General features: G+C 38.8%; 1 protein-coding gene across 3 annotated transcripts in view; it reads left to right on the top strand.

Annotated features, from left to right (window-relative positions):
- The window catches only part of LOC129361999 (low-density lipoprotein receptor-related protein 8-like), a 92955-nt gene that overhangs the window by 58615 nt on the left and 8452 nt on the right, over positions 1–25888 (top strand). For all 3 annotated transcript variants that reach the window (XM_055033293.1, XM_055033294.1, XM_055033292.1), the window contains exons 5-15: positions 969–1355; positions 4119–4241; positions 6150–6272; positions 11754–11873; positions 12972–13097; positions 18344–18515; positions 20110–20337; positions 21304–21422; positions 22257–22396; positions 25068–25209; positions 25424–25576. In XM_055033293.1, the coding sequence (XP_054889268.1) occupies positions 969–1355; positions 4119–4241; positions 6150–6272; positions 11754–11873; positions 12972–13097; positions 18344–18515; positions 20110–20337; positions 21304–21422; positions 22257–22396; positions 25068–25209; positions 25424–25576 (1833 nt within the window). The remainder of the gene's footprint in view (positions 1–968; positions 1356–4118; positions 4242–6149; positions 6273–11753; positions 11874–12971; positions 13098–18343; positions 18516–20109; positions 20338–21303; positions 21423–22256; positions 22397–25067; positions 25210–25423; positions 25577–25888) is intronic.

Genomic DNA, 25888 nt, shown 5'->3' with positions numbered 1-25888 from the left:
GAAAGCAAAACAAAAACATTGTTTAAGTCAGGGCTTAGGATTTTTCATAATTGTTTTAATTTTATTTTATTGTGATGTTTTTTTTTTTTTTTTCGCCTAATGTAGTTAGTTTAATAGTTTGCTAGCTAGTTGCTGGTTTGCCAGCTAAATATTAGCATTACAAATGTGCGCAAAACTTTGTCAATATTCTGCTAAAGTCAAAAAACACAATTTCACAGTTGCTGTGATTCCATCAAAGAAAAAAAAAAAAACTATTAAATCACGCGTGTGTAAGTTTGTTCACATGAGAAGTCATTGAAAAAAAAAAAAACTGTCCTGCGCCATCCTTCTTCTACTTCCTGTTGTCTTCTTCGTTTTTTCTGTCAGTAGTAACATACGGTTGTTTGCCATGTGACTAGAGCGATGCAAAAAAGTGTTTCCATTTCAGTTTTGCAACATGTACTAATGTCAGTACAGCTGAAAGAAAAATTAAACTCTCCCAATGATTTTTAATACAAACTGAGTATTTTTCAGGGAAAAAACTTACTTCAATGCAGATACAACAAAAAATACTCAGGCTCTTTTTATAGTCTGCGCAAAAAAAAAAAAAGAAAACAAAGCTGGAAAATGAAAGCCCTCTTTACATAAGAAGATGTTCACAGAGAGGTACCGTGCCACAGATTGATCAGAGAGGTGAAGGATTGGCTTCTGGCAGAAGGAGCTGCATTATCACCGACTCCCCCGGAGAGGAAACCTCTCCACATTTTCTTGTGATTACTGCTCTCATCCTCGCCAGCTTCATTTTAATCAGATATGCTCTGTTTCTGTGGCCTGCTGCTTAAAGTTAATTCACACTATCATGTCTCTGCTTTTAATTTCTATAATACTCCTTCAGCTTTTGCTTAATGCCGGGAAAAGTTTTGAACGTCATTGAATCAAATTCAGTTCTGATTTTGAAAACCTAACATATTTGTTACTTCTGCCTGTAGATGCCAAAGCGTGTCCCAGCGCAGAGTTCATGTGTGCCAACCGTAAATGCCTCGCCGCGGTCTACGTGTGCGACGGCGACGACGACTGCGGAGACGGCAGCGACGAGCTCAAGTGTGCGGCGCCGCAGACCTGCGGGCCCAACCACTTCCGCTGCAACACGTCGGAGTGCGTGCCGCTGATGTGGAGCTGCGACGGAGACCCCGACTGCTCGGACGGCTCCGATGAAAGCCCGGAACGCTGTGGCGACGGCGCCCCCTACCTGCCCAACCGCAGAGCCAACTGCACCGCCGACGAGTTCCGCTGTGCTAACGGGGAGTGTATTCGCCTGACGTGGAAATGCGACGGAGATCCAGATTGCAAGGACAAGTCCGACGAGTCAGACTGCCGTGAGTACCTGGCTTCATGAATCCTGAGAGGTTTCCAGTTTCACATTATGTCAACATTTTTCTTTCCTCTGCAAACCAAGATTGTCCTCAGACTCTAAAGCAACCTAGTGATAGGTCTTTCTGTTGGCATAAAAATATATTTTTACACTTTATAATAAACTCAGAAGGTGAGTCTTCATTATTTATGTGGCTTTAATTAGGGGTGGGCATTAACGCCATTGATTATCATTTGTTATGGAAAATATATCACAGTAAAAATGGTCAATTATTGTAATAGAAAAAAAAGCACTGTATGATTTCAAAAGTTTTTTTTTCTATTTTCTCTGTTTGTTCAAACCACATCATTAAAAATATAAATATATTTTAAAATATGACGAAAGGCATAGTGTGCAGTTCAGTGATGAGTATCCCACTTTTTAAGTGGGATTTTTAAAAGTCTATTTAGAATGGGAATATTTTTCAAAAACAATAATTGCTAAGAATGCATACAGTATTCCACAAGATCAACTGTTTTATCATAATCTTTACAGTTATCACAATAGTACCACAAAATATTGCAATAAGATTGTAAGTCCATATTGCCCGCTCCTAGTATTAATGAAAACTGTCCTGAGAACAACATACACTATTATATAGACATTTATTAGAGGTTTTGAAAGAAGGTGTTCACACTTTTAAGAGCCTGCACATGTGATTTTATCCAAGTTTACCAACATTTAGAGCCTCTCTTAAGCGTATTGCTTTGGTTAGATTTTCTTCTGTTTACCTTAGCACATTACCATTTGAGTTTCTTAGACATAGAATGAATTTCCAGTGTCTGTGCACAAACAGCTCCTGTAGCGTGAAACGGTGTGAGCATTAGAGTCCACAACTCCCACCGTCTAACTCTGCAGCAGCTTTTTCTAAACTGCAGGACAGAAACTTGTCAGAGCAGAACCCTCTTATCTCAAAGTTTTTTTGTAGCCGCAGTCCGAACACACACACAGGGTTTATACACACTGCTTCTGAAGGAGAGCGATTCTGTCGTACAGATGATAGCACCAGAGCTCATTGCTCTAAAACTCTTTTGCTCAGCGAGATACAGCTACGTTTGAAGCAGTTGCACACAAAGAAGGATTTGATTAGCAGCAGATCAATTAACTGGAGAGTGTGATGTCATGTGTGTGTCGCATACACAAGCACACACCAAAACAAGTACATTATCAGCATAGCATGCTCATTTATGAATGATAGTTGCTATGGAATTAATATATTAATTTGCTTTAGTTTAATGCGTAAACACAGCTAAGTCCTAACTGCTACTCTCTTTATATAAAAAAAGAAGACTTTACAGCGTAATAAGCCCTTTAGAAATCATTTAATCTCTTGCAGTAACCATTCAGCTGTGGGAAACGCCTGGGTGGACCTAGCTCCGCCTTCAAAGATAAAGCTCCTCCTCTGAGCTACAGCTTTCAAGCTTCCCAACTTTCGCCTCACAGAGCAGCTCCTCCAGACTAGTCAGCAGCAATTAGCAAACACCATGTAATAGCAGCTAATTGTCAGTGCAACGCTTGATAAAAACTTTGTTAAATTATTAAGGAAAAGTGATGTAATGACTTCCTGAAGGGAGTCTTTCATAAAGAGCAGGAGATTTTAAAGAGATAGAGGCCCAATTTCAAGTTGTTAAACCAGGATATGAAATTTCATATTTGATGAATATGGCACTTTTATAACAACTGAAGTTAACATAGCTGCTTGGTTGTGCTATAAAATAACACTAAGTGCCTGGAAAACACATAATTCTCTCCCTTTAAATTTGCCTTCGATATTCGTACTAAATAACAGTGAGTGGATGAAGTTATGGAGTTTTTATTTTTTTTGCAGCAGGGATTCCATCACCCAAAGCTCTCACCAATCCAAAGTGTGAAACTCAGACATGTCCTTCCACTCGTTACGGAGATGTGCAGCGAGCTTGTCTGACAAACTGTCATGGTGTGTGGTGTCGTCTTAGCAGCGTTTGCAAGAGACAGAGGTGCTCAGGTTCAAATGAGGAACACATTTCTGGTACACTCACTCACGTTCAGGATCTACTTGAGGAATTATTTGTCAGAAAAATTTTATTTTCTACAGAAATATTTCGGATTAGAGACACTGATCAATATGTTTCCCCTGATATTACTTTTTTAATGTCAGGGATCTGTATGAAACATCGTTTATTTACAGATCTCCACTCTGATATTGATGTGTCACCACAGCACAACACAGATCTGCTGTGTTCGTCTGCGTTGAGGCGTCACCATCGACATTCCCTCTGTCCTGGTCTCATCTTATCTCATGATAACACTAAATCACATCCCAAGAGTCATATATATTGCTTTTTAATGGGGTTCAGGGGAGTTCTGCTGTTGATAAGAAACTGCTCTGGTCTTGGGATAATAATGAATTTTGGTTTGGCCTCACCCTGCCTCCCTTTTTTAGCCTTCTACATTAAAATTCATTCATCACACGACCCTGGGTTGACATTTTCTGGGCTGCATCAAACTCTGAATGAAATTGGCATACCTGAAGTATGCAATTACTCAATTCTGCTGATTTTTATGCATATTTTCTGGCGATTATCCTTTCAAATTAGCTTATTGACACAGTCTCAGAAGCAAAGAGAAAAGGCAAACTAGTAATGGGTAAAATGTAAGAAAAAGGATTTGATCCATCAATGTCAGAACATGAATCCCATTTTGTTTTTATATGTGTATATATTGTTTTCTCTCTCTCCTTCTCTAACAGCTCTGCTGACATGTCGACCTGATGAGTTTCAGTGTGGTGATGGTTCCTGTATCCACGGTACCAAACAGTGCAACAAGGTCCACGACTGTCCTGACCACAGCGACGAGTCCGGCTGTGTCAACGGTGGGTCTCTGAGGCTGGATAAATCACTGCTTCATTTACACCAAGTGGATGGTTACATCACGATTACCTGGGAAACGCACAGCACCAGGAAACGCTACATAAAGAGGGGAAGTTGACGGAGCCAGTTTGATACCAGGACAACGTTCAGCTTCGGACAACTAAACTGGCTCACAATGCACTGAGAAAAAAAGCTAGCTTACAGCTAGCCGAGGTGTGAAAAAACATCCGGGTTGTGAATATAATAACATATTCGTATAAATATGTGACTCATTTTAATAGATATAGGTTGAGCGCCACGAGTACTGGTTTCACTGGCAGATTATTTTACAAGTAACATGGGAAAAATGTTTTGTTTCAAGTGAAATACTCTACCGACGGAATACTTTTCCATCAATATTAAGAAATTATTGACTTAAAACAAGCTGCTATATCTAGCAAAAATTATACTTGTAAATTAGTATGAAGTAGTCTTATCTCAAGTGTTATTTCGAGTGTACTGAGATATTTGCACTAGAAACAAATGACAAAGATTTTGTGCTTTTTGCAATGTAGCCCGTTTTAATCACTTCAAAAATGCAAAATGTATAGTCTTGGCTTTTTTCAACTGGTCTTAAAATTTTGATCAGGAGTGTAAGCATGCTCTCACAAAGCAAAAATAGACCAGATAGTATTTGTGAATTAACTTATAGCTATGAACATTCATTCACAGCAAGGAAGGAGTTTTTTTCATACCTTGCTGAAGAGTTCAGGATCTTAAAATGTGCCAAGATTATTGCTGTAAAAATGGGCATAAAAATCTCATCAGTTCGTGACCTTATTATCAATAAACTAGTGATTAAAAATAATGAGGACAGTACTGATCAAAGTGACAATGTCACAATTAGTTGCAATTTCTGCCTGCTGGAAATGGAACAAGATTGAGTTTAATAGTCCCAAGGTTCCTCTGTACTGTCTGAATCAGAGAAAATTCATTATCACAGGTGTAAATATATCTTACTATCACATAACACAAAGGGTTACTGTACATACAAACAGAGCTGCTGCTGATGGTACACAGTTATCGTACTACTTGGACAAATGCTGCCAAATCTCACCGGAAACTTAAAAGAGCAACAGGCAAACCTGATTGATTCGCAGCACAGCAGAGCTGCTCCAGAAAGCACAGCTGTGCTGCCGGGTCCATGAGATTGTTTACAGTGAGGTGCCACCTTGTTGAGTAGGTGGATACATTCAGTCTGTTGCTTTCAGCTCTCTAATTAAAAGCTCAGTGCAGCAGCCCTTTGTTGCATTATCTAAAATAAACGCACTTCCCCACAAATGCAGAAAACATCCGTTGTTTGGTTTAAATTTATCCCAGCAGGTTTTACTAAATGCAGGTACAAATGATTTATTATGAATCTGCGAGGCTGACATCAGTTGGATAAAACAAGACAGAATTACCTTGGGTGGAGTTTAACAGACCATTTAAAGCTATATCGTAATTCCAGCTACGCAAAGAGGTGACAAAAGTGCGAAAACTACAAACCAAGATGAAGAAGCTGTTAAAGGTGTTGTAATAATGACAGTAGGGTATGTGGTATATGAACTTTGTGTAAACCAGTCTCTTAAGTTCATCTTCTTAGGAATTATTTATCAGCTTCCTGCAAACTAAGAGGGCAGGGAAAGTGAAATTCACAAGAGGAGGTGAGAAAGATAAAAAAAAGTGACCTTAAATTTTTTATATTGTAACTTTTTTTGTGTCGCTCCACACAAACTTGAGTTGGAAAAATTATCTTCATGTTTACTTATTTAATGTTTTTTTCCAAGTACATGGAGCTGTTTTTACTGTCTCAAACAAAACATTAATATTTTAAATGTGTTTTACAGAAGCTGTTGTCTACTTTTTTTTTTGTTTTGTTTCTGCTGCAGCCACAAAATGCGAAGGGCCCCTGAAGTTTCAGTGTAAGAACGGAGAGTGTATCGACAGCTCCAAGGTGTGTGACTCTGTCAAGGACTGCAAGGACCGCTCGGATGAGCCTAAAAAAGAGTGTGGTAAGATGTTGTTGATGCCAGAGGTTGCTTGTGTGAACTTTTATTTTTTTCTGTCTTTGATAAAATAAAATGAAATAAAAGAAAAGGCTTGTTCCAAATGATACCGATTCACGAGTGAGCACACACTGTCATACAAGAGATTTCATTTGCACACATTTCACCAACAGAGTGCTTATTAAATGACTCCTGTTAACACACCAACCAGTCACTTTAGGCATTTATTTTACCTTTTCAGTTGCTTACAATTATGGCGGCATCTCATTAAATTTGCGTGTCTAAAAGATGGAGGTTTGACTTTTAGAGCAGCCATCACAACAACTAAAAGAGGGATTTAAGTGACTTTGTAGGTGGTATGGTTGATGGTATTTGACAGTATTGTAGAGACTTCTGATCTGGGATTTTTTTATGCTGGACATTCTTGGGTTTAGAGAGAGAAAAAGAGGAAGATATCCTACAAGAGCAGAGGTGTTGACACAGATTTCTTGTTGATGTCAGAAGTCTTAGGAAAATGACATTTTAGAGTTGGTGGCTTTCTATGATCTCAAAGGACAACTCATTACAACCAACATTTGCAGAATACCTCCAGAATACCTCCTATAGACAGCCACAAAAGCTATATCGTAATAGCTAATTATATCGTAATTTTCCTGAGCACTTTTCCTGCTCAGGAAAAGTGCAGCTGCAGATCAGCGATTCGCTTCTTTGCACAGATGACTTGAACCTTGAAGGAGATGAGCTACAGCAGCAGAACACCACACTGAGAGCCATGCTAGTCATATGGAAACTGAGTCTACACTTCACACAAGGACACCAACGTTAGAATGTATGAGATGTGGAAAATGTGGGGGCTCGTCTGGGATCAGAACTTGATGTAAATAGATGGAGAAATTGATTCATCCTACTTTGTATCAGTGCCTCAGTTGAAACGCTTCAGTCTACTTAAGTACGCTGGTGATCATTTCCAGCAATTTATGAACACTTTAATGCCATATCACAAAGCTCAAATGATGCCGAATTTTTTTTTTTTTTTTAGCATACAGTGAGTTCACTGTGCTTCACAGTCACTGGATCTCTCTCTGCTGTACCTGCTTGATAATATGACTTCAATACGGACTCAAAGATATGAGCACTATTTTAGACACCTGATTGAATCTATGCCAAGGTGAATTAAAGCAGTTCAGAAGACAAAGTTCTCATCATACAGTGACAAATACAACATGATTCATTTGAGAAATTTGCCTAAAAATAATAAAAAATGCCATAACAGACATGCTCAGTTTGGTCAAAGTGACATTTATTAAATAAAACATGTTGGTTTTTGGATATCTGTGATCACATTTCCAGTGTAAGAAAGCAAGAAGCAGACCTCCATCTTCTTGCAAGGACGTTTCCTCTGAGGAATCTAAAAATCTATGTGGGGAAAAGTGACAGGTACCAGAGCAGACTGACCTCTGCCAGGAAATGAAATTATAGAACCGAAACCGGCACTGCAGAGCGTAATTCCCTTCACCCTCTCCATCTCCTCTCCCTCCATCCCCTCACATTCTCAGCTCATTAAAAGCATGTCCACACACACGCAGACACACACACCTCGCTCATCTCTGTGCCCCCTCAGCCATTTGCGTCCAAGATGTTCCACATCTAAAACAAGACACTTTTGAAAGGAAGAGCAACACTCTTCCTTTCAGATGCTAAAAACAATGCATATCCTAAAGTGCTCAGGCAAATGTTTTACCGTCTCACCAAAAGTAATGACATATCACCTCTGTTATGTTGCTCATTATTTAACACTATTCATTTCCTTCACTTTGGAGGAAGTCATGTTAGCAGATTCACTGTGCAGGATACCTTTAGGAAGAAGGAGAAAAAAAAGAGATGTGATGTTTTCTCAGTGATGGGGGAAAAAAGGGATCTGGCCTGTAAATCTTCTTGGTGGAAAGAGCAGTTTCTGTCTTCACACATGGATTCTTTCAGGCGGAGGCAGGGGGGCTTCATGCCCCTCCTGAACTCACAGGGTTGAGTGAGAGCTCACAGGCAGCCACGTCTTGCTCTTTATTTCTTTTATCTTGGGTCCATTTTCAGCTGACAGTAGGAGGATAGATTGTGTTGCCGCCACTCATTCAGTCGATTTACAGAAGAGAATTTAACAGCGGGTCGGTCTGTTGGCGGCGACACAAAGCGAACAGCGAAGATTACACGACCAAATTTTTTACTTTCAATTGAAAGAAAAGATCAACTTGCAATCGGATCAGCCTGCAGCTCATCTTCCCCGATCTCTGCATTGTCGAGGCGTTACCTGTGGTACCCGGCGGTCTCTCGGTGCGTCTTTTAGCAAATTCAGCAGGTCCGCTGGCTGCACATCAAATCTGCAAAGCATCTCACCCACTTTCGGCACGTTGTTTAGATTTTTCCGGCCTGCAGCTTCTCTGTTTTGCCTCGCTCTAAACCAATCTCAAAAAGATCAATAGTCCCCTACTTGCTGTCTGTTCAGAACCAGAGTCTGCAATTACATGGTAGCCCTCATAGCTCAGGAGGCGACGTGACGCTTTTACCAGTTAAAGAGAATGGAGACTAAGGCCCCCAAGCAAAGCCAACACTGACTGCATAATTATCAGAAAATCCACATCTCGTAAATTCCTGGTGTACCTCATTAAGTTCTGTGACGAGAGGAAATCAGGGCATTATTTCTTATTTTCTGCTGTTCGCAAAGGGCACAAAAGATACCTCTAGCATGAAAAAAATGTCTTCCTTCAGTTTTCTACTCCATCTTTGTCCTGTTTGGGCTGACAGCAAGGTTTGTGCCTGTCATAGCTGTTACTATGTGAGAGAGCAGAGGGTAGACCCAGAAGAGGTCGGTCTCTCAGGATTGTGGAAGAGAGAAAGTAGAAAAATAAGCCAAACATAAAAAGTCATAAAAATACAACACAGTTACAAGTCGAGGAACCAGTTACATACATATTACAGTTCCCCCAGTGACATCATCAAAATAATTGATACATATCAAATAAGTTGCCCAGTTTTGGAGTTTTCTGGAAGTTTGTTCCAGATTTGTGGTGCATAAACGTTGAATGCTGCTTCTCTGTGTTTGGAGAAATGAGTCATCAAATTGGAATCATGATTTAAATGACCATGGAGGTTTTCATCAAATAAAAAAGTGAGATTGTGGAAACATAACACAGAAAGGCATGCAAACCCAAAATCTTAACCAAAGACCCTTTCATTTAATAAGCACAGAGCAACGTATCTTGGTAACCATCAAATGAATTTACCTGCATAAAGATATTAGGAAAACAGACTTGAATTCCAACATTTCCTGTGTTGATGAACATCAAATATTATCTGGAAAATATTCATAGAATTTCTGAAAAAGGTTTGAATGCCCCTAAATAAGCATATTACCACAGTCTTATGATGTTTGTGAAGCTGTGAAAAGCTAAATGTATTTTTATAAAGTAGTAGTTACAGTCTGTGTGAAATCGTCTTGCAAATGAATCAGAATTAGAATTTATTTTATTGTGCATGAAGAAAGCACAACATTTAAAAAATAGCAACTCTTGAAGACAAGTCAAATAATAAATTAATAATCTCAATAAGTGTAAAAATATAGTAGAAGCACAGATTTGGAAAATAAATAGATGACATGGTTCTAGTGTTTTTTTTTCTGTAAACCTTATGAATGTGAATTTTGCTGGATATATTTCAAAAGTGTTCATTCTGTTTACTCTGTACTTCTGTTGTCTTCATCTTGACACCATTCAGTCACACTTCTGGTGGAGTTAAGTACTCAATGATTGAGGAGGCAGCTGTTCTTGCTGCTTAGTCCATTTTTCTTTTATCAACCCTCGCCAGCTGTTTGTTGCACAGTTGCGCCTTTGCTCTGTGAAAAACAATCCGGTGCGTCAACGTTTTTCACTTTGTGTTATGGCCACTTGTTTAAGGATAAAAAATATATAAATCACAAGTGTGTTGAACAATTGAATAAATCACGTGCATGCAAGGTTGCTTTATAAATTCAGTATGATGTGAAACAGCGCAATCCTTCACTCCATCTTCATTTAGCATTTTTCTCCTGAGCAGTTTTTGTTCCATCAACTGCTTTTTTCAATTCAGTTGCGTTTTTGTCAATAGCGGCAACAAATATTGTTTGAAAGCACATTGAGAAAAAAATTCAGGCTGCATTTTTATTACAAACGTGTGCAAAACTTTGGCAATATTCCACTAATGTTGAAAAAAAACAACACAATTTTGCAATTGCTGTGTTTCCATTAAATACGAAACATAATTAAAATCACATGTAAATAAGTTTGTTCACATGAACGAATGTTCAAAATTTTAGTTAAGGGAAATGTAGCTAATGATATGCTTTGGTCCTAAAGACAAATCAACCTCAGTTTATTTTCCAAATTGGCTAAAGTGTTTCCATCCGGAGTGCATCAAGTCATTAACTTGCAGCATTCACTCCTGGATGAGCATGTGGCGATGGTGGAGAGGAAAGACTACCGTTTAACTGGAAGAAACTTAGCTCTACCTTCAGGGTACAGTTTTCAAGCTTCTGCCTCATAGAGCAGCTTTCCTCAATCTTTCAGCTCCTTCAGACTAGCCAGGAGCAATTAGCAATCACCTGGTGGGACTGTGCATCTGCTTAGCTCAATATAGAAGCTACTTCTCAGAATGAAGCTGGTAAAAATGTTGTTAAAGGGTTATTAGAGGAGCCATGTTGGGATGACTTCCTGAAGGCTGAGTTCCAGTAAGAGCAGGACTTTCTTAAAGAGACAGAGACCCAATTTCAAGGCATTAAATTACAAAGAGTAATTTCTTTTAACTCATATTTGCTATAAATAGCATTTTTATAACAACCTAAGGTAACATAGTTACTTGATTATGCTACAAAATATTATCAGATGTGCCAATGAAATACATAAAACTGCCCCTTTTCACTCTGTAAAAGCTTTGTTCAGCAGAACTCAACCAATTTCTTTGTCTCGGAGAGAAACAGAACAATGGGGTCAAGTGTTCTACATTAAAAATAAAGCGGGCCATTGGTGGTGTATCCCATGTTTCAGCTTTTGTACGTTTTAGGATTACTGTGTCGCAAATCAAACGGAGTACCTGTTTAATTTAGCTGTCCCCCTTTACTTCTGTGACAGATCCTCCTGGGGCTTGTTCGATTCTCAGTTCACAGCATTAAAGCCCCTCCACACACACGTTTCATATCCCAACAGATGGGACTGGTTTTCAATTAACCAGCTCCCCTTGTGTGCCGTAGTGGCGTCTCTTTGAGGCCATCTCTGCTTTGGAGAGCGTCTGATAAGCATTACAAAAGGACAAGACAGTACAAAAGTCAAGATGAAGGGCTTTTTTTTCTCATATAATCGGGTTGGAGTCATTTTTCAAAAAACCAAACTGCGAGTTGATTACATTGTGCCTACCTCTCCTGTTACTCTTTGCATCTGAAGGCTTTTTTCTCCTTTTGCCTCACAGGGTTGAACGAGTGTATGATCAATAACGGCGGCTGCTCCCACGTCTGCATGGACCGACCAATCGGCTTCGAGTGCCAGTGTCCCACCGGCTACCAGCTGCTGGACAAGAAGACCTGTGGAGGTAAAACTGGAAGGATGTTAAACACCTTGAGATCAACAGAGCCTGGCAAAAAAAACAAAAACTCAGATGTTCTGGAATAGCCCCCGTAAGAAATGGCAGTCGATGTTAATTCTGCACACAAAGTAGATTATTATGTCCTTTCTTTGAAAAACCAGCCTTTATTTTGAGGGTAACTTTTGTCTAATGTAATATATGATATGTACAGCACCCTTCATTGCAGCATTGTAAGCAGGCTTGCCCCGAATAAAGATAGCAATTGATTCTAAGAAGAAAAACTGGATGCAGAAATGCAGATTTTTTTTACTATCAAAACAAGGACCTAATTTTTTTTTCTTAAAATAAACAAAACCAGGGATGCTCTCAGTTTGTGGAAAACCCAGACTTCTCGTCTGGAATTGGAAACAAAATTTACATGATTGTAAAAGTAAAATAAGAGGGTTGTACATTTATGAAAAACATTTTTAAATACAGTAAAATATGTGAAGTTTCTACGGAAAAGGAAAAGGAAAAGAAAAAGGGCCACTGGGAAAAAAATTAAACAGTTCTGACTTTAATCTCAAAATTCTTTTTTTTTTTTTTGTCGGGGGCCCTAATCCTCTTCCGTAGTGTCAGATATTTGCCAGTATTTGCAATGTCTGCTGTTACTGAGAAGATAAAATTTGATTTAAAATGTATTCTTTCATATTGAATTGAGCAAATTGTGTTTGACCAATGCTATGACTCCTAGGACCAGTCATAGTTGCTGTTGTGTAACTGGGGGAAGAGGAAAATAAGTGTACATTTCTGGTTTATAACATAAAATGCTCTTCATTCCCACAAGGAGCCAGATGCACTTTCTATGCTCTCACACGTTCACACACACACACAACACATTTTCACACCCTTTCCTAACCCGTCACACCCAGCGCAACCCAAAGAAAAAGGTGTTTAAAAAGAAAGGTCAGACGTGTCGTTCTTTCTTTCCTCATATGATCTGCGCTTTCCCATCGATAAAAGTCATCAACAAGCATCAGTTCTTAACAATTATCATACGACAAGAATGGTCGTCATTTTCTGTTCAGCTCTGCCACTGATAACTGTTTCTTGCCTTCTTCACAGACATCAACGAGTGTGAGAACCCTGACGCTTGCAGCCAGATATGCATCAACTACAAGGGAGATTTTAAGTGCGAGTGCTACGAAGGATATGAGATGGATCTGGTCACCAAGACTTGCAAGGCTGAAGGTGAGTCACAAGTTCAGAGGTTTCTTACTTCTTCCTACTCCTTTTCAATTGTAAACTGTAATCTTAACATGCTTTTTAAGCATGTTAAGGTTACAGTAGTACAAAAGTATGTCTTTTGCATTCCTCATTCATGTGTTTTATCTTCTACTTCTATCATGTTTGACGCAATGAAGTATGAAAGTGAACCAAACCAGTTGAAAATGTAATGAATGTTGCAGTCTTGCAATCAAACAGTCGACCGGGCATTCAGGTGAAAACATCCCAGTAACAAGTGTTTATGATGAGGCAAATAAAATTCATAGTTGAGTTTTTAATATTACAAGTAATAACTTCTACAGATGCAATTTAGCTAATTTTATGTATGTACTTCCTTTGAAAAGCAGGAAAGTCTGCTGTTTTACTGATAACGAAACAATCTCTGAGCAGTTGCTCATTAGTGGACCCAATCACTCGTTTGTACCGCAGCGTCAAACCCTCTGCTTTATTTAATCATAAACATCTTTCTGCAATTACAGTCTTATCACCATTTTGCAGCTGCTTGTGTACCGAAAAACATAAAAATGGCAAGCAGGACGAGAGCAGCCAGCCTTGTGTTTTTTTTTTTTCACTGGCCAAATCCATCCACTGGCTCTCATCACTCCATAGTTTCCTGAGTGACACCCTGATGTGTTTAGCCATGCAGAACGTTTATAAATAGGCCTATCAACTCTTCAGAGGTACCTGTAGATCTAGGTGGAGGAAAATTACATCAATTTAGTCAATTTAGTTTGAGGATGCTGATAAATGTCAGGTGACAAGCGGGGAATGGAGTGAACTTCTTCAAAGTATCTTGATGCTCGTCGGCTTCCAGCCATGACTCGAGGCTGAGAAGAACGGCGTTGTGTTCTAAGTTCACGCCTCATTTAATGAACAGAAAACAGTGAACTGGATTAATCACAATCATTTGTAAGTACTTTATTTTGTTTAATAAAAATGCAGCTATTTTATATTGTCTTATTGTTGTGCTCCATGGAAGAAAAAGATGATATCCCATGACCTTTTACACCCTGCGTCACACGTTTTCATCTATACTATATTTTATATGTTAACTAAATATAGTGTATAATTTTGAAGTGTCAGAAAAAAAAACTGAAATCTGAAAAGTGTGCTGTGAATTTCATATTTAACCACAATAAACATGCATGTCTGAACAAGACACAGGTTTTATAGTCAAACTTCCTAGACCTGATTTCAGCAGAAGTTGTATTTAGTCCAGGATTGTCCAAAGTGCGGCTCGAGGGCCAATTGTGCCCCCTGGACTAATTTTGTACGGTCCACAACTCCAATTCAAGATAATGTAAACTGAGCCCTCTAACACATGTGGTTGAGAATTTTTATTTTTCACCAGGTCAAAATTATCATAGTCAAATAAAATATTTATAATGGAAAATGTTGGTTACAACACCAAGTGTTCAATGCCCAGGCTTTTTGTGTTCTTTTGTGAGAATCACATTTATTCAGGAAGTTTTGAGACCGAGATCTGATTTAAATGGATTTATTAATTTTGTCTTGGTATTTTTCAATAAGTGGTCTAAATCTTCTCTTTATTGACAAAAAATATAATATTGTCTTAAATGGAGATCTTTAAACATTTGCTGACTGTGTCTCTTTCTGGAAAAAAAAAGCAGAACCTTTATTCAACATTTTGGCTCAACAATAATTAACATCTCCATTTCCAACAAAAATCATCTACTTCAGTCATCAAAATTTTGCACTATTGTATTGTTGAGGTGGTAAAAAAAAGTATTTGTTTTGTTTCTATTTTCATGTTACTTCTTTGTCATTACCCCCTTATTTTCTGGTCCGTGAGCCAATTTGAAAGTTTGTACACCTCTGACTTAGACCTAATTTATGAGTCAGTGACATATTTGTTTCTAGTTGTGGGAGCTATTTATCCTTATATATGTTGTCTGTGTTTAAACCAAGCAAAACTGGCTGGTAAAAGTGGTCCAAGCTAAGACTTAAACAATTTATAATATCCACAAAGAAGCCTGTTAAGAAGCCAAAAGCGTCAGAAAGTGCAACCTGGAGCTCAAAGTCTGTCATGTTGCAGCTTTTAAAAGGACCCTGGTGCAGAGAATATTGTAGAACAGAATGTTTATTAATAATGGAACAAAAGGAAAGACTTGCAGGGGAATAGCAGGTCGGACAAGAGGTAGAAAGGGGCAGACAGGAAAACGGAAGAATCCAGCTATGAATAATGAGCTTTCAATCCTGGAGGAGGAAGAAGAAAGGAGAAAAGTGGCCGGCTGAACGGAGGTGAATGATAACCAAGTAGAAGCTGAACTTGGAATCAAAGAAAGTACAATTAAATGGCAGAAAGTAACAATAACGACAAAAGAAAATTAAATCAGAATAAAGAATAAATTAAAAAGAAAACTAACAGAAATGAACGTGTGTTATTTCTTTTCTTCCGCACTGATGTGGCAATAATTTCAATGTATAGAAATGACTATTTTCTTTTGTTTGTAGGTGGAAAATTGAGAGAGCAGTAGTAAAAATTGTGAAATATAGCTTGTTTTTTTCCAGCAATCGCTGTGGATAGTAGAATACTAGATTAATAATTCAGAGGTCCTGAGATTAAGAGTCACCACTGTTACTGTTGATGCAAATCAGTCTTGCCCACAAACGGTGTACAAAAAATGTCCAACCATGTCAGTTGGGACATTTATTAACCTCCTGAAATCTTCTCAGATTTATGGTCAATAAACAAAATTCTTGCTGGCTTTTGTGTGGCTTATTCTTAACTTGAACCCAGCTGTTCTGTGAGGGACAGCTGGGTTAAAAATTAGGCTATAAAACAAAATTCAGAGGTGGAAACCGGACACCATTCAGTCCATCATCAGACAATGGAAAGACGGTGGCAAAATTGCAAATCTGCCAAGGCATGGACATCCACCTAAATTAGACTCGAAACATTTTTATGTACTTCTATGTGCTATAGCTGACAATTTGTGACAAAGCCTAAAAAAATGTCATTCAAGCACTGACTTAAGATGGATTTAGAAAATATGGATTCAGAAGGATTGGATGCAAACATGGTGCAGTTCTCAATTAGCAGTGATTCTGAAAACCTCGCATTATCCCTCTAATTTGAATCATTACACTGCTTTGTTCTAGTCCGTTGACTAAAATCCCACTGAAAACTAGTAATAATGGTGGTTAAAGCACGACTGAACATTTTTGCAGGGCACAATATACATAATGCGGTAATAACTGCCTTTTTTATTTCAGAGCACGAGATGGAGTGTCAGATGGCAGAGAATGCAGCTGCTGCTGTTGTTGTTGAGGCAATAAAAAAACTAAAACTCCACCTCAGCACTGACAGCCCATGACTCCAGCATGGCAGCAATTTCCCCCGTAGAGACTTTCAAGATGACAGTATAATGACCGGGTTTTTTTTTTTTTTTTTGGAGCACTTGACCCAACGCAATACTGTCAGTGTTCAGATTCGGGCCAGGTAGAGGAAGGAAAGGGCAGAAATGGAGGTTGTGACACAAACTGGCAAATGGGGGAGCTAAGGACTGTAAAGTATTAATGAGAAACTTTCACATCTGCCTCTGGAGATGAGAGGCTGCAGCTGGGATCATATTATTATATTCTGTTAGAGGAACATGGATTCAGAGAAGGCACCACACAGATAAAACCCTACGCACACTATGTTACAGTCCGCTGTCCTCTTGACTAAATGCACTTTGCATTTAATTATGGAAATCGATCAGCTCCAACAATAGTTCAGACAGGAAAGACGTGTGCACAATAAACCATCAGTTATTGTGGTTGCTTTGTTCTGATTATTTCATCCACATTTTTGTTGACACTTTCTGGAGCACAACTTGAAGGTCGGGTAAAATCTATTGATGGATTGCTCTAGGAACACAGTATTTATCTATGATTTGATTTACGGCTGAAGCCTTGTATGAATCAGCCTAAGCTGAGCTTAGTGTTTGGAGTTAATTAGCACATTTAGGCATACAAACACTCTCATATTAATGTTATTTTTTAGTATATTGTAGCTTTTTGTTTTTTTTGTTTTACTAATGGGCTCTACTGGTTGTGGGGACTGAAAATATAAATGACTACAATTAATTTGTGGCCAACTTCAGATTGTATATTTTGTAAAACTTTGATCTGGCAATGGTCATTTTTATTTCAGAACAATAAATTACAACAAATTATTAAGATTTTTTTTTAAATACAGCTGAATATCTAGTTTTCAGATAGACATATCCATAATTAAACCCAAATAAAAGGGGATGCAGCATATGTCATTTACTTTAATACAAGACATATCATGTGATGTGGATAGTAACTAACTGAGCCGTCTTGTGTTTTTACTCACTATCAGCTGAGAAAAGGCAAAACACTGGCTGGAGTTGCATCTTTTTTCTTTCTTTTTTACAGTTCCCAAAGGTACTTCTCTTTTGTTGTCTTCTATTGTTGCAAGTTGCCTGTGTAAAAGTTGACAACCTTCTGTTTGAGAGATGCGATCCGTTTCACATCTATATTTGCCAAAAGAGCATGTGACTTCATAATACACTCAGACCTGTTCTTCGATTTTCTAGCAGTTTCGTCATTTCAGTGAAGGTTTATTGCCTCTTAATTTTCCGGGGAGTTTTGTCAGCACTAAGTAACCATTCCTGCGCTTTTATCTTGGAATAAAACATGATATTTAGAGTATTGACTTGTGTGCTGCAAAGGTGGAGCTCAATAGTTTCCTGTAGTTTTGATTGTAAGGCGAAACCTGAGCGCTTTAGGTAATAACTAATGTCTGAATCATCCTGACAAGGAACACCACGGTTCACAAGACTTACATGTATTGACTCGAGAGCAATTACATTTTGTTTTCAGTCTCTTTGTTGGGATGCGATCGTAAATTGATCCCTCTACAGAAAGGTTAATTTGGTTTTATTCTCGGCACATACACTGGCTGGTTTGAATTATGTTATCGGCTCTGTGTTTAAAGATTCTGTGGAGCGCCAAGATGAGATCTGATTCCTGATTAAGGGAACCATCCAGAGCTCTTCCTCCACTTTCGACTAAACTGTAAAAGTTTATTCAGCTCCGCATTGGCGGGTAAAATCCCTTCTGTAATGTGTTCCCCTCTTTTTCCTTAAATGTTTTGCTCTTGTCTGCACTTTTACTCCGAGTCCATGTTTCCTTTATGTCCCAAAAAATCCCTTTCCTTTTGTTTTTTCTGGTTACAGGGAAAAGCCCATATTTGCTGTTCACTAACCGCCATGAGATTCGACGCATCGACTTGGTGAAGAGGGACTACAGCCAGGTTGTGTCTACACAGAAGAACGCCGTGGCTCTAGACTTGGACGTGGCCAACAACCGCATCTTCTGGTGTGACCGATTCCACAGGAAAATCTACAGGTACGACAGCTTAATTATTTGAGAACATCACCAAATAAAGAAATTCAGGTTTTATGCATAATCAGTTTCTCTCGAATCTTTGCTTTGCATGTTTTAAAAACAATTAAAATGTGTAGTATGTATCTGGTAGCTCCTGCTACTTGTAATTTTGATCTTAATCAGCAGCATTTGTTGGAACATCAAGATGTAAATGTTTCAATGAATAAACCTTAAACACTTAGAAAATACACCTAAACACTACCAGGTTGAACTAAACATAACTAGTTTGTCAGGCTTTTAACATGCTAACATTTAATGCATTCTGCACTAAACACACTCAAAGATTGATATTTATCAATAGTTTTTGACGTAGAAAAAACTAGCTGCTAATATAACCCTTGCAAGTTTGCTGACGTTTTTACATCCATCATGGGAAAGTGCAAATTTATCACCAGCTGGCTGGACGACATTTGTCTTCGCCATTGTGTCACTTCTTTTGACAAGCCATAATGATTTATTTATTAGCAAGTTTTGTTGTAAATATCTGGATTTTACAGGGTTTTATTTGTTTTAATGGTCTTAAAAATGTTTTAAAGAGTCTTAAATTTAAGTATAAGAAACCAACCACAAATCCCTGATCAGTGTATCCCTAAACTCTTAAATAGTGATAGCCTAGTTACTTTTTTAAATGGTTTTGTACAATCTGGTTCTCTGATGTTGTTGCTGATGCCTTTGGCATCGTTTTCACACAAACCCACCTTCTGTGCACAATCAAATACAGAAATAAATATTCTGCTTTTTAAAGGGAGACACACTTGCTGATGATCATCTCAACAAAGGATTTGATTAGCAACACTTGGCTGATACTTACACTCCTAATTCATCTTGAAAACTAGTGAGGCTGGGTTGCTGGACTGCATCTATTGTTTCTTGATATCATGCAATCTACAACATTGCCTGAATTAAGAATTTCCAAAACAAAGTCTCTGGGACTCAGATACACATCTGAATCGACAGGATTTTCTTTTAGCCAATTATGTATTTTAATGCTGTCTTATGAGATTCAGATGTATTTGATTTTAATGAGGCTCGGCTCACGTCTCCTTTTTTGTTATCCAAACCATATTTTATCCCCCAGAGCATTCTAATTGGAGCGCTGTGTTCTTTTTATAACATAGATGTTAAAAGAACCACCTCTCTGGAGAAACTGAAATTGAAATTCTTGCTAGCTGCTTTGCCCTTTCCTCGCACCTCTGCCGGGTCCAAATGATTAGCGACCTGAGCAAGCCTTTAAATGAAGCCTTGTCTGTTCTGATAAGCGATTTACCCAACAAGGACAATAACCGCGACATGAACCTGCATTGTGCCAGCCCAAGGCTACAGCTCCCATAGTGACCTCATTTTCTGCTGTTCATTGACTTCACAGCACAGTGCTGATTTCAGGTACTCTATTTATATACCAGCTGCCATCATGAAACAATCTGTAACTTATTGTGATTGCGTCTCGGAAAATGTATCAAACCAATGTGCCAAAGAGACATTCTCCCTCTGTGTCCTTCTCTGCTTCCCATGACATTCCCTTCCTCCTTTCTCCTGCCCCCTTCGCTCCCTGCAGCGCTTTCATCCACGAGGCCAGTGACCCGTCCCAGCAGGTGCCGCTGGTGGATTCGTCTCTGCAGACTCCTGTGGGCCTGGCGCTGGACTGGCTCCAACACAACCTGTACTGGGCCGACTCGGGAGACAAATCCATCTCTGTGTCCTCAGTGGACGGCACCAAGAGGCGCGTCCTCATCAGTTCTGACCTGAGTGAGCCCCGGGCCATAGCGCTGGATCCCCACCACGGGTAACTATGTTTTGAATTAGACAAAATCTGCAATGAATGCAAACCTGCGCAAACATGACCTGTCTTTGAAAGTCATTCAAGTTTTTTTTTTTTTTTTTAACCAGTCATTCAACTATTCAAAAGAACATTTCAAATGCATCATTTATAACCTCAGTGAGTGGAGATCAACTTTTCTCTGCCAATGTTTTTTTCAGCCAGGCATTAAATCAGTAATTGACCCTGGTTAGTGAAACAAAACATTAATAATTTTAATAGGACTTTTAATCATCATTAAGCATGGCTAATGAAAACTGTTGTGATTATTTCTTCCACACAAAACCTTTATTTGACCTTCTAATTTTAAAAACTATGCTAATTAATGAGGTTCATGTTGTGAATTTGCATAACAATTTACAATGCATCAGCATAATATGCGTTATTCTGGACTTTTTTATTCATCAGGCTGAATTATTGAAGATGATTGTGACGGTGAACGCGGATATAAATTTCGGTTGAGCCGTCTGACATTAAACAAATGAAATAGGTTTGCACTCCTCTCTATCCTGGAGTTAAAGGTCAAAGGTCTGATTTTAAATCAAAATTTTTTTTTACTGATATTTATATATTGTCATTTCACTTGAGACGCTGTCTGAACAGTTTTATACAGAAATAGTTTTATATAATTTACCAAATCATGTTATGATGCGCAGAAATTCAGGACTTTATATCCAGACTGAACCGAACCACAAGAACATGAAGAATATTCAGATGTTTTTAGTTACCTAAGAGCCATTTTTTTAGGTTCTGGACATGCTACTGTAATTTAAGCCAATATTCTGTAAATCACATACTTTGGTAAAGGAGCTATGTAGCAGACTAGTCATAATGTTCTATGAGAGGTTCCTTATTTCTGTTTTTAGCGTTGTACATTTTTATTACTATCAAAATATTCAAAATAGAATAATAAATGTATTTTCTTTCTTTCAGTTTCATGTACTGGTCAGACTGGGGCACACGAGCCAAGATAGAGAAGGCTGGGATGAACGGAGTGGATCGGCAGGTTCTGGTGTCTGAAAATATTGAATGGCCCAATGGCATTACTCTAGGTAAGTGGATTAAAGGGGCAATACTGTGCTAAATAAACTTTTTTGAGCTTTACATCAACTTACAATGTTATTCCCTCATCAAAAACATACCTGGAGTGTTGCCTTGATAATTTCATGCTTGTTTGAGAAATTCTTTAATCAGCTATACAAAACACCTGCGTGAACCTAGCCCCGCCTTCAAGGCACAGTTTCAAAGCTTCCAAGTTTTTGCTTCACAGAGCAACCCCCTTTTTCCCCTCCTGTGAGTCCCCCAATCAGCTCCTTCAGACTAGCCAGCAGCAAATAGCAAACTCCTGTTGGAACTGTGTGTCAGCTGAGCTAATTACATGAGCTACTTCTCAGTGAAAAGCTTGTAAAATCGTTGTTAAAGGGTTCATAGAGGAGAAATATTGTGATGACTTCTTGAAGGTGGAGATTCAGAAAGAATCTCTTTAAAAATTTTTTTTTAAAAAGAGACAAAGGCACAATTTTAATTAAATTACAAAGTCTACTTTCTTTTAAGTCATATTTAATATATAGAGCATTTTTATAGCAACTGAGTTACTTGATTGTGCTATAAAATGGCACGGTGTGACTGGAACATACACAATACTGCCCCTTTAAGAAAAATACTGTTGCTTTGAAATGATATTTTAAGTGTTTTGGATCCATAAATCTCTGTGTTTTGTGTAACACTGATAATCTGACATTTAAAAAAAGTAATCCATTCCAACCAAAGGGATTTGTCAGTCGGGGTACATGAAGGCTTACCACAGAGATGATCAATTTCTGTTGAGTCTGGGGAAAACCCTCCTTCCCTCCTCCTCCTAATGTGTGTCTGTGTTTGCTCCTCAGACGTAGCCAACCGGCGCCTCTACTGGGTCGACTCCAAACTGCATCTCATAGCCAGTGTGGACCTGAACGGAGCTCACCGGAGAACACACATGTCCTCTGCAGAGTCACTGGGACACCCCTACGCTCTGGCTGTCTTCGAGGTTTCTGTGTTGCTTCTCAGATTAATTCGCAATTGATTTGAAAGATTTTCTCCTCCCACATTGTATCACATCTTCAAATTTTCAAAAACAACAAAAAACTCATAGGAGTGGTGTGTTTGAATCCAAATCAATCCATTTAATTCAGCTTATTTCATGCTCAGTTGGTGGGTGTCCATATTTTTAGCCCTTTGTCTCGTCTCCTTGTTGCTTTCACTGGCTTTGCATACCAAATAAGAAGTAGAGATGATTCTGAAGGAGAATGCACACTTCTCTTTCTGGTCACCAGCCAAGTCTGTTGTGTGCATGTGATGAATCGAAGCCTTCGGAGGACATAAATCCAATCAAGACACTTCATGCCTCTGAGTAAAACCCGGTGTAGTTTTCAGAAGAATTGCCTCTGCAGCAAGTATAGAGTCATCCCTCGGAGGGCTTCCTCCCGTGGACCGAGTCTCAGTCAGACTCCAGGTAGAGACTCTTCACTTTAAAATGCTTCTCTAAGAAGGGAGCACATTTGTTCACACTATTATAGATATATGAAAAGTGTTCAAATAAATTCATCTTTTATTGCAATAGCATAATCTCCCAGAGGAAAACCCCCACTCCGTTAAGACATAAACGAGGCGTCGCCTGCGAGCGAGCTCAGGCAGTCAATTCAACCCGTGATCTCTCACACATTCTGAAGCTTTCCCCTCCGGTTTGGATGGACTGTTTAAGCCGCAAAGCATTTCATGTCCTCCTACTGCCGGCTTTTGCTGGGTTATCTTCAGCTCTAGCTCCCCTCTTGGGCCGCGAGGATAGAGACCCTTTCCTCACTTTCTGATATGTGAAATCATGTCCAGGAGGTAGAGATTCGCTCATCACTCCTTAAGATGAGTAGCATGACCATGGAGTGATAAAATCTGGACTTAGACATTTCGTGTATTAGACTGTATTGGCGTTTAATGGTTTATTTAAATTAGAGATGCACTGATATGAAATTTTGACATTTATATTGCAATTAATATTGCTCTTATGGCCGATAACCAATATTTACTGATACTGTATTGTTTATAAATAAGACGTGACACAGGAACCCATTTGTTATAGCCATTTGCCACAAGGCCTGATGGTAAGGGATCAAACTAAATCAACCACAAACTGCACCAAAAAGTGCCATCTTGTTGACACCAGGTGTCCATAGGGACCATTAAACACTAATTTAGCCTTTTCTGTCCTACCATCACAAATAGAAACGTGAAGTTCTTGAAAGGTAGCACTTTTGAGCAGTACCCGGTCCAGGTATTTTTAGAGTGCAACAACGCAGGAATGTGTGGACAATCACCGATGATGTAGTCAGCCAGACAGCGGCAGTAATGCGATGCATGCAAGAGGCCCCACTCAATATTGCTGGACTGGTGTGTTTCCAGCATGCTGAACAAGAGAGTCACCTTGTAGTCACAACAAAGTGAAGCCAGGCATCGATTATGTCTTGAACTACAAGAAATTTATCATAATTTTACTAAGTACATCACAGTGCCGGCTGAACCAGGACAATAGAAAGTTGGCAGGGTTTTATTTGAAGCAGCCAAAACAACCTTTAATAGTAGGATGAGGTAATTTCATTTTACAATGTTATTTGATTATTAAAACAACAATGTATGAGTGGGATGCAAACTGATGATGTGCTGTGACAAAAACAGAGCTCAATTTTGTCAGTATTCATAGTGTACTTTTCAGGAAGCATCACAAACAAAAGCTGTCTTCAGTGAAACTCGTAGCTTGAAGATATTAAGCCTAAGATTTTTGTGTCTGATTCTGTCATTTTGTTTCACTTAACATCTAACAATGAAACCACTTGCTTTGTTTTTACAGCAAAATGTTTACTTTGAATCACCATGTTCAATTATTTCAGTTAAACAGCAATGGACAAACAAAGAAAACATTGTTGCATAAAATGTAATTAAGTCACTGAGGCTGTTGAATTATAGTGCTGTGATGAATTGTTTTGTTCTCAGATCAGGACTTGTAGTCTAAGGTATTACCAGTTTTTACTTTTAATTGGGTTAATTAACTAAAGGTAATTTCAGAGGAATAATAAAGCCTCTCATAAGCAAACAATATTTGCACAACTTCATAAACCAGTCCATCAAAGAAAGCAATACACTTTCTTCTTTATATCAAACAAACATAACCAAAATTAAGTGGCAACGTTAAATATTTAGGTACAAGTAGTTGTAGAAAAGAAGGAGATCTAAAACAAACAGGAATTTTAGATCTCCCTGATTGTGGACTACCACTTGTAGTTTCAACTAAGAACCAATCGTAACCAAAGTAACCTGGGCGCCATAGAGGTCCTTGCTGGAAAGATTAATTTCTCTGAATGTAAAACTGTCAGAAAAGCTAAATGAGAACTGAAGATGAGAAATGAAGGTCATAAAATCTGGGTAATCTATCTGCAGGCTCTCTCTGGGAATGTACTTTCTGTGCAACGCTTGTAAAATTATCTGAACCTTAGGAGTTACGGTGGTTAGAACTTCACCAGCTCTGTGACCGCATACATGAGATTGAGATATGTTTGCAAGTAATGAACTGTGTTTTGGAATTTACCTCAATTACAATGTTCTGGCTGCTGTCATGAGGTCACGGTTACACTGACAAGAACAACTTTTCATTTTTATCATCCGTGCTGCAGGATCGGATCTACTGGACCGACAGAGACAAGGCAGCAGTTTTTATGGCCAATCGGTTAACCGGTCAGGACGTCCAGGCTCTGGCTGAAAACCTGAACGATCCCCATGACATTGTGATTTTCCACCAGCTCCGACAGCCGCCAGGTGTGTGTTCAGTCTGTGTGAGGCCTGTGGGTGTGTAGAAATGAGCTCATAATCAAACTCAACCACATTTTCATCTTGGGGCCTAAAAACTGCTGACCATTTCAGAACAGGCGCCCAAAGGACGGAGACAAGGACACATTTGAACCGTGTAAATCCTTGCTGTCTTTATGTTAACCTCAAGATCTTTTTGCCTCTCACTCATTTCTATTTTCAGGTCCAGACAGCTGTAATCTGGGCAGTGTAGCCAATGGGGGTTGCGAGTACTTATGCCTTAAAGCACCACAGATCACCGAACATTCTCCCAAATACACTTGTGCGTGTCCAGATGGACAGGACTTGGGGCCTGATATGAGGGGCTGCGTACCAGGTGAGGGTCAGAGGGACTGCATGCTTTTGTTGGGTACAAAAAAGATCCTGCTGCACACATGGCTATCACAGACACATAGAGCAGCGATTCCCCACTGGAATGGATTCTGCAGAGCTCATGTCAAATACTATGCTTCTAAAATGTCTGAAATGTATGTATCTAAAATAAAGGATAGATTAAAACTTCATCTTATATATTCTATGTAGTTTATTTTTTGCTAACAATCTGCTAACATATTCTTGCTAGCTAGCTTTTTGCATCAATCATGGATAAGTGCAAATTTATCACTAGCTTGCTGGACAACATTCGTCT

This window comes from Poeciliopsis prolifica, unplaced genomic scaffold (genome assembly GCF_027474105.1).
Source record: "Poeciliopsis prolifica strain line A6 unplaced genomic scaffold, Auburn_PproV2 SCAFFOLD008, whole genome shotgun sequence".
In the NCBI taxonomy this organism is placed as follows: Eukaryota; Metazoa; Chordata; class Actinopteri; order Cyprinodontiformes; family Poeciliidae; genus Poeciliopsis; species Poeciliopsis prolifica.
This window is presented reverse-complemented; position numbering and strand designations above follow the sequence as displayed.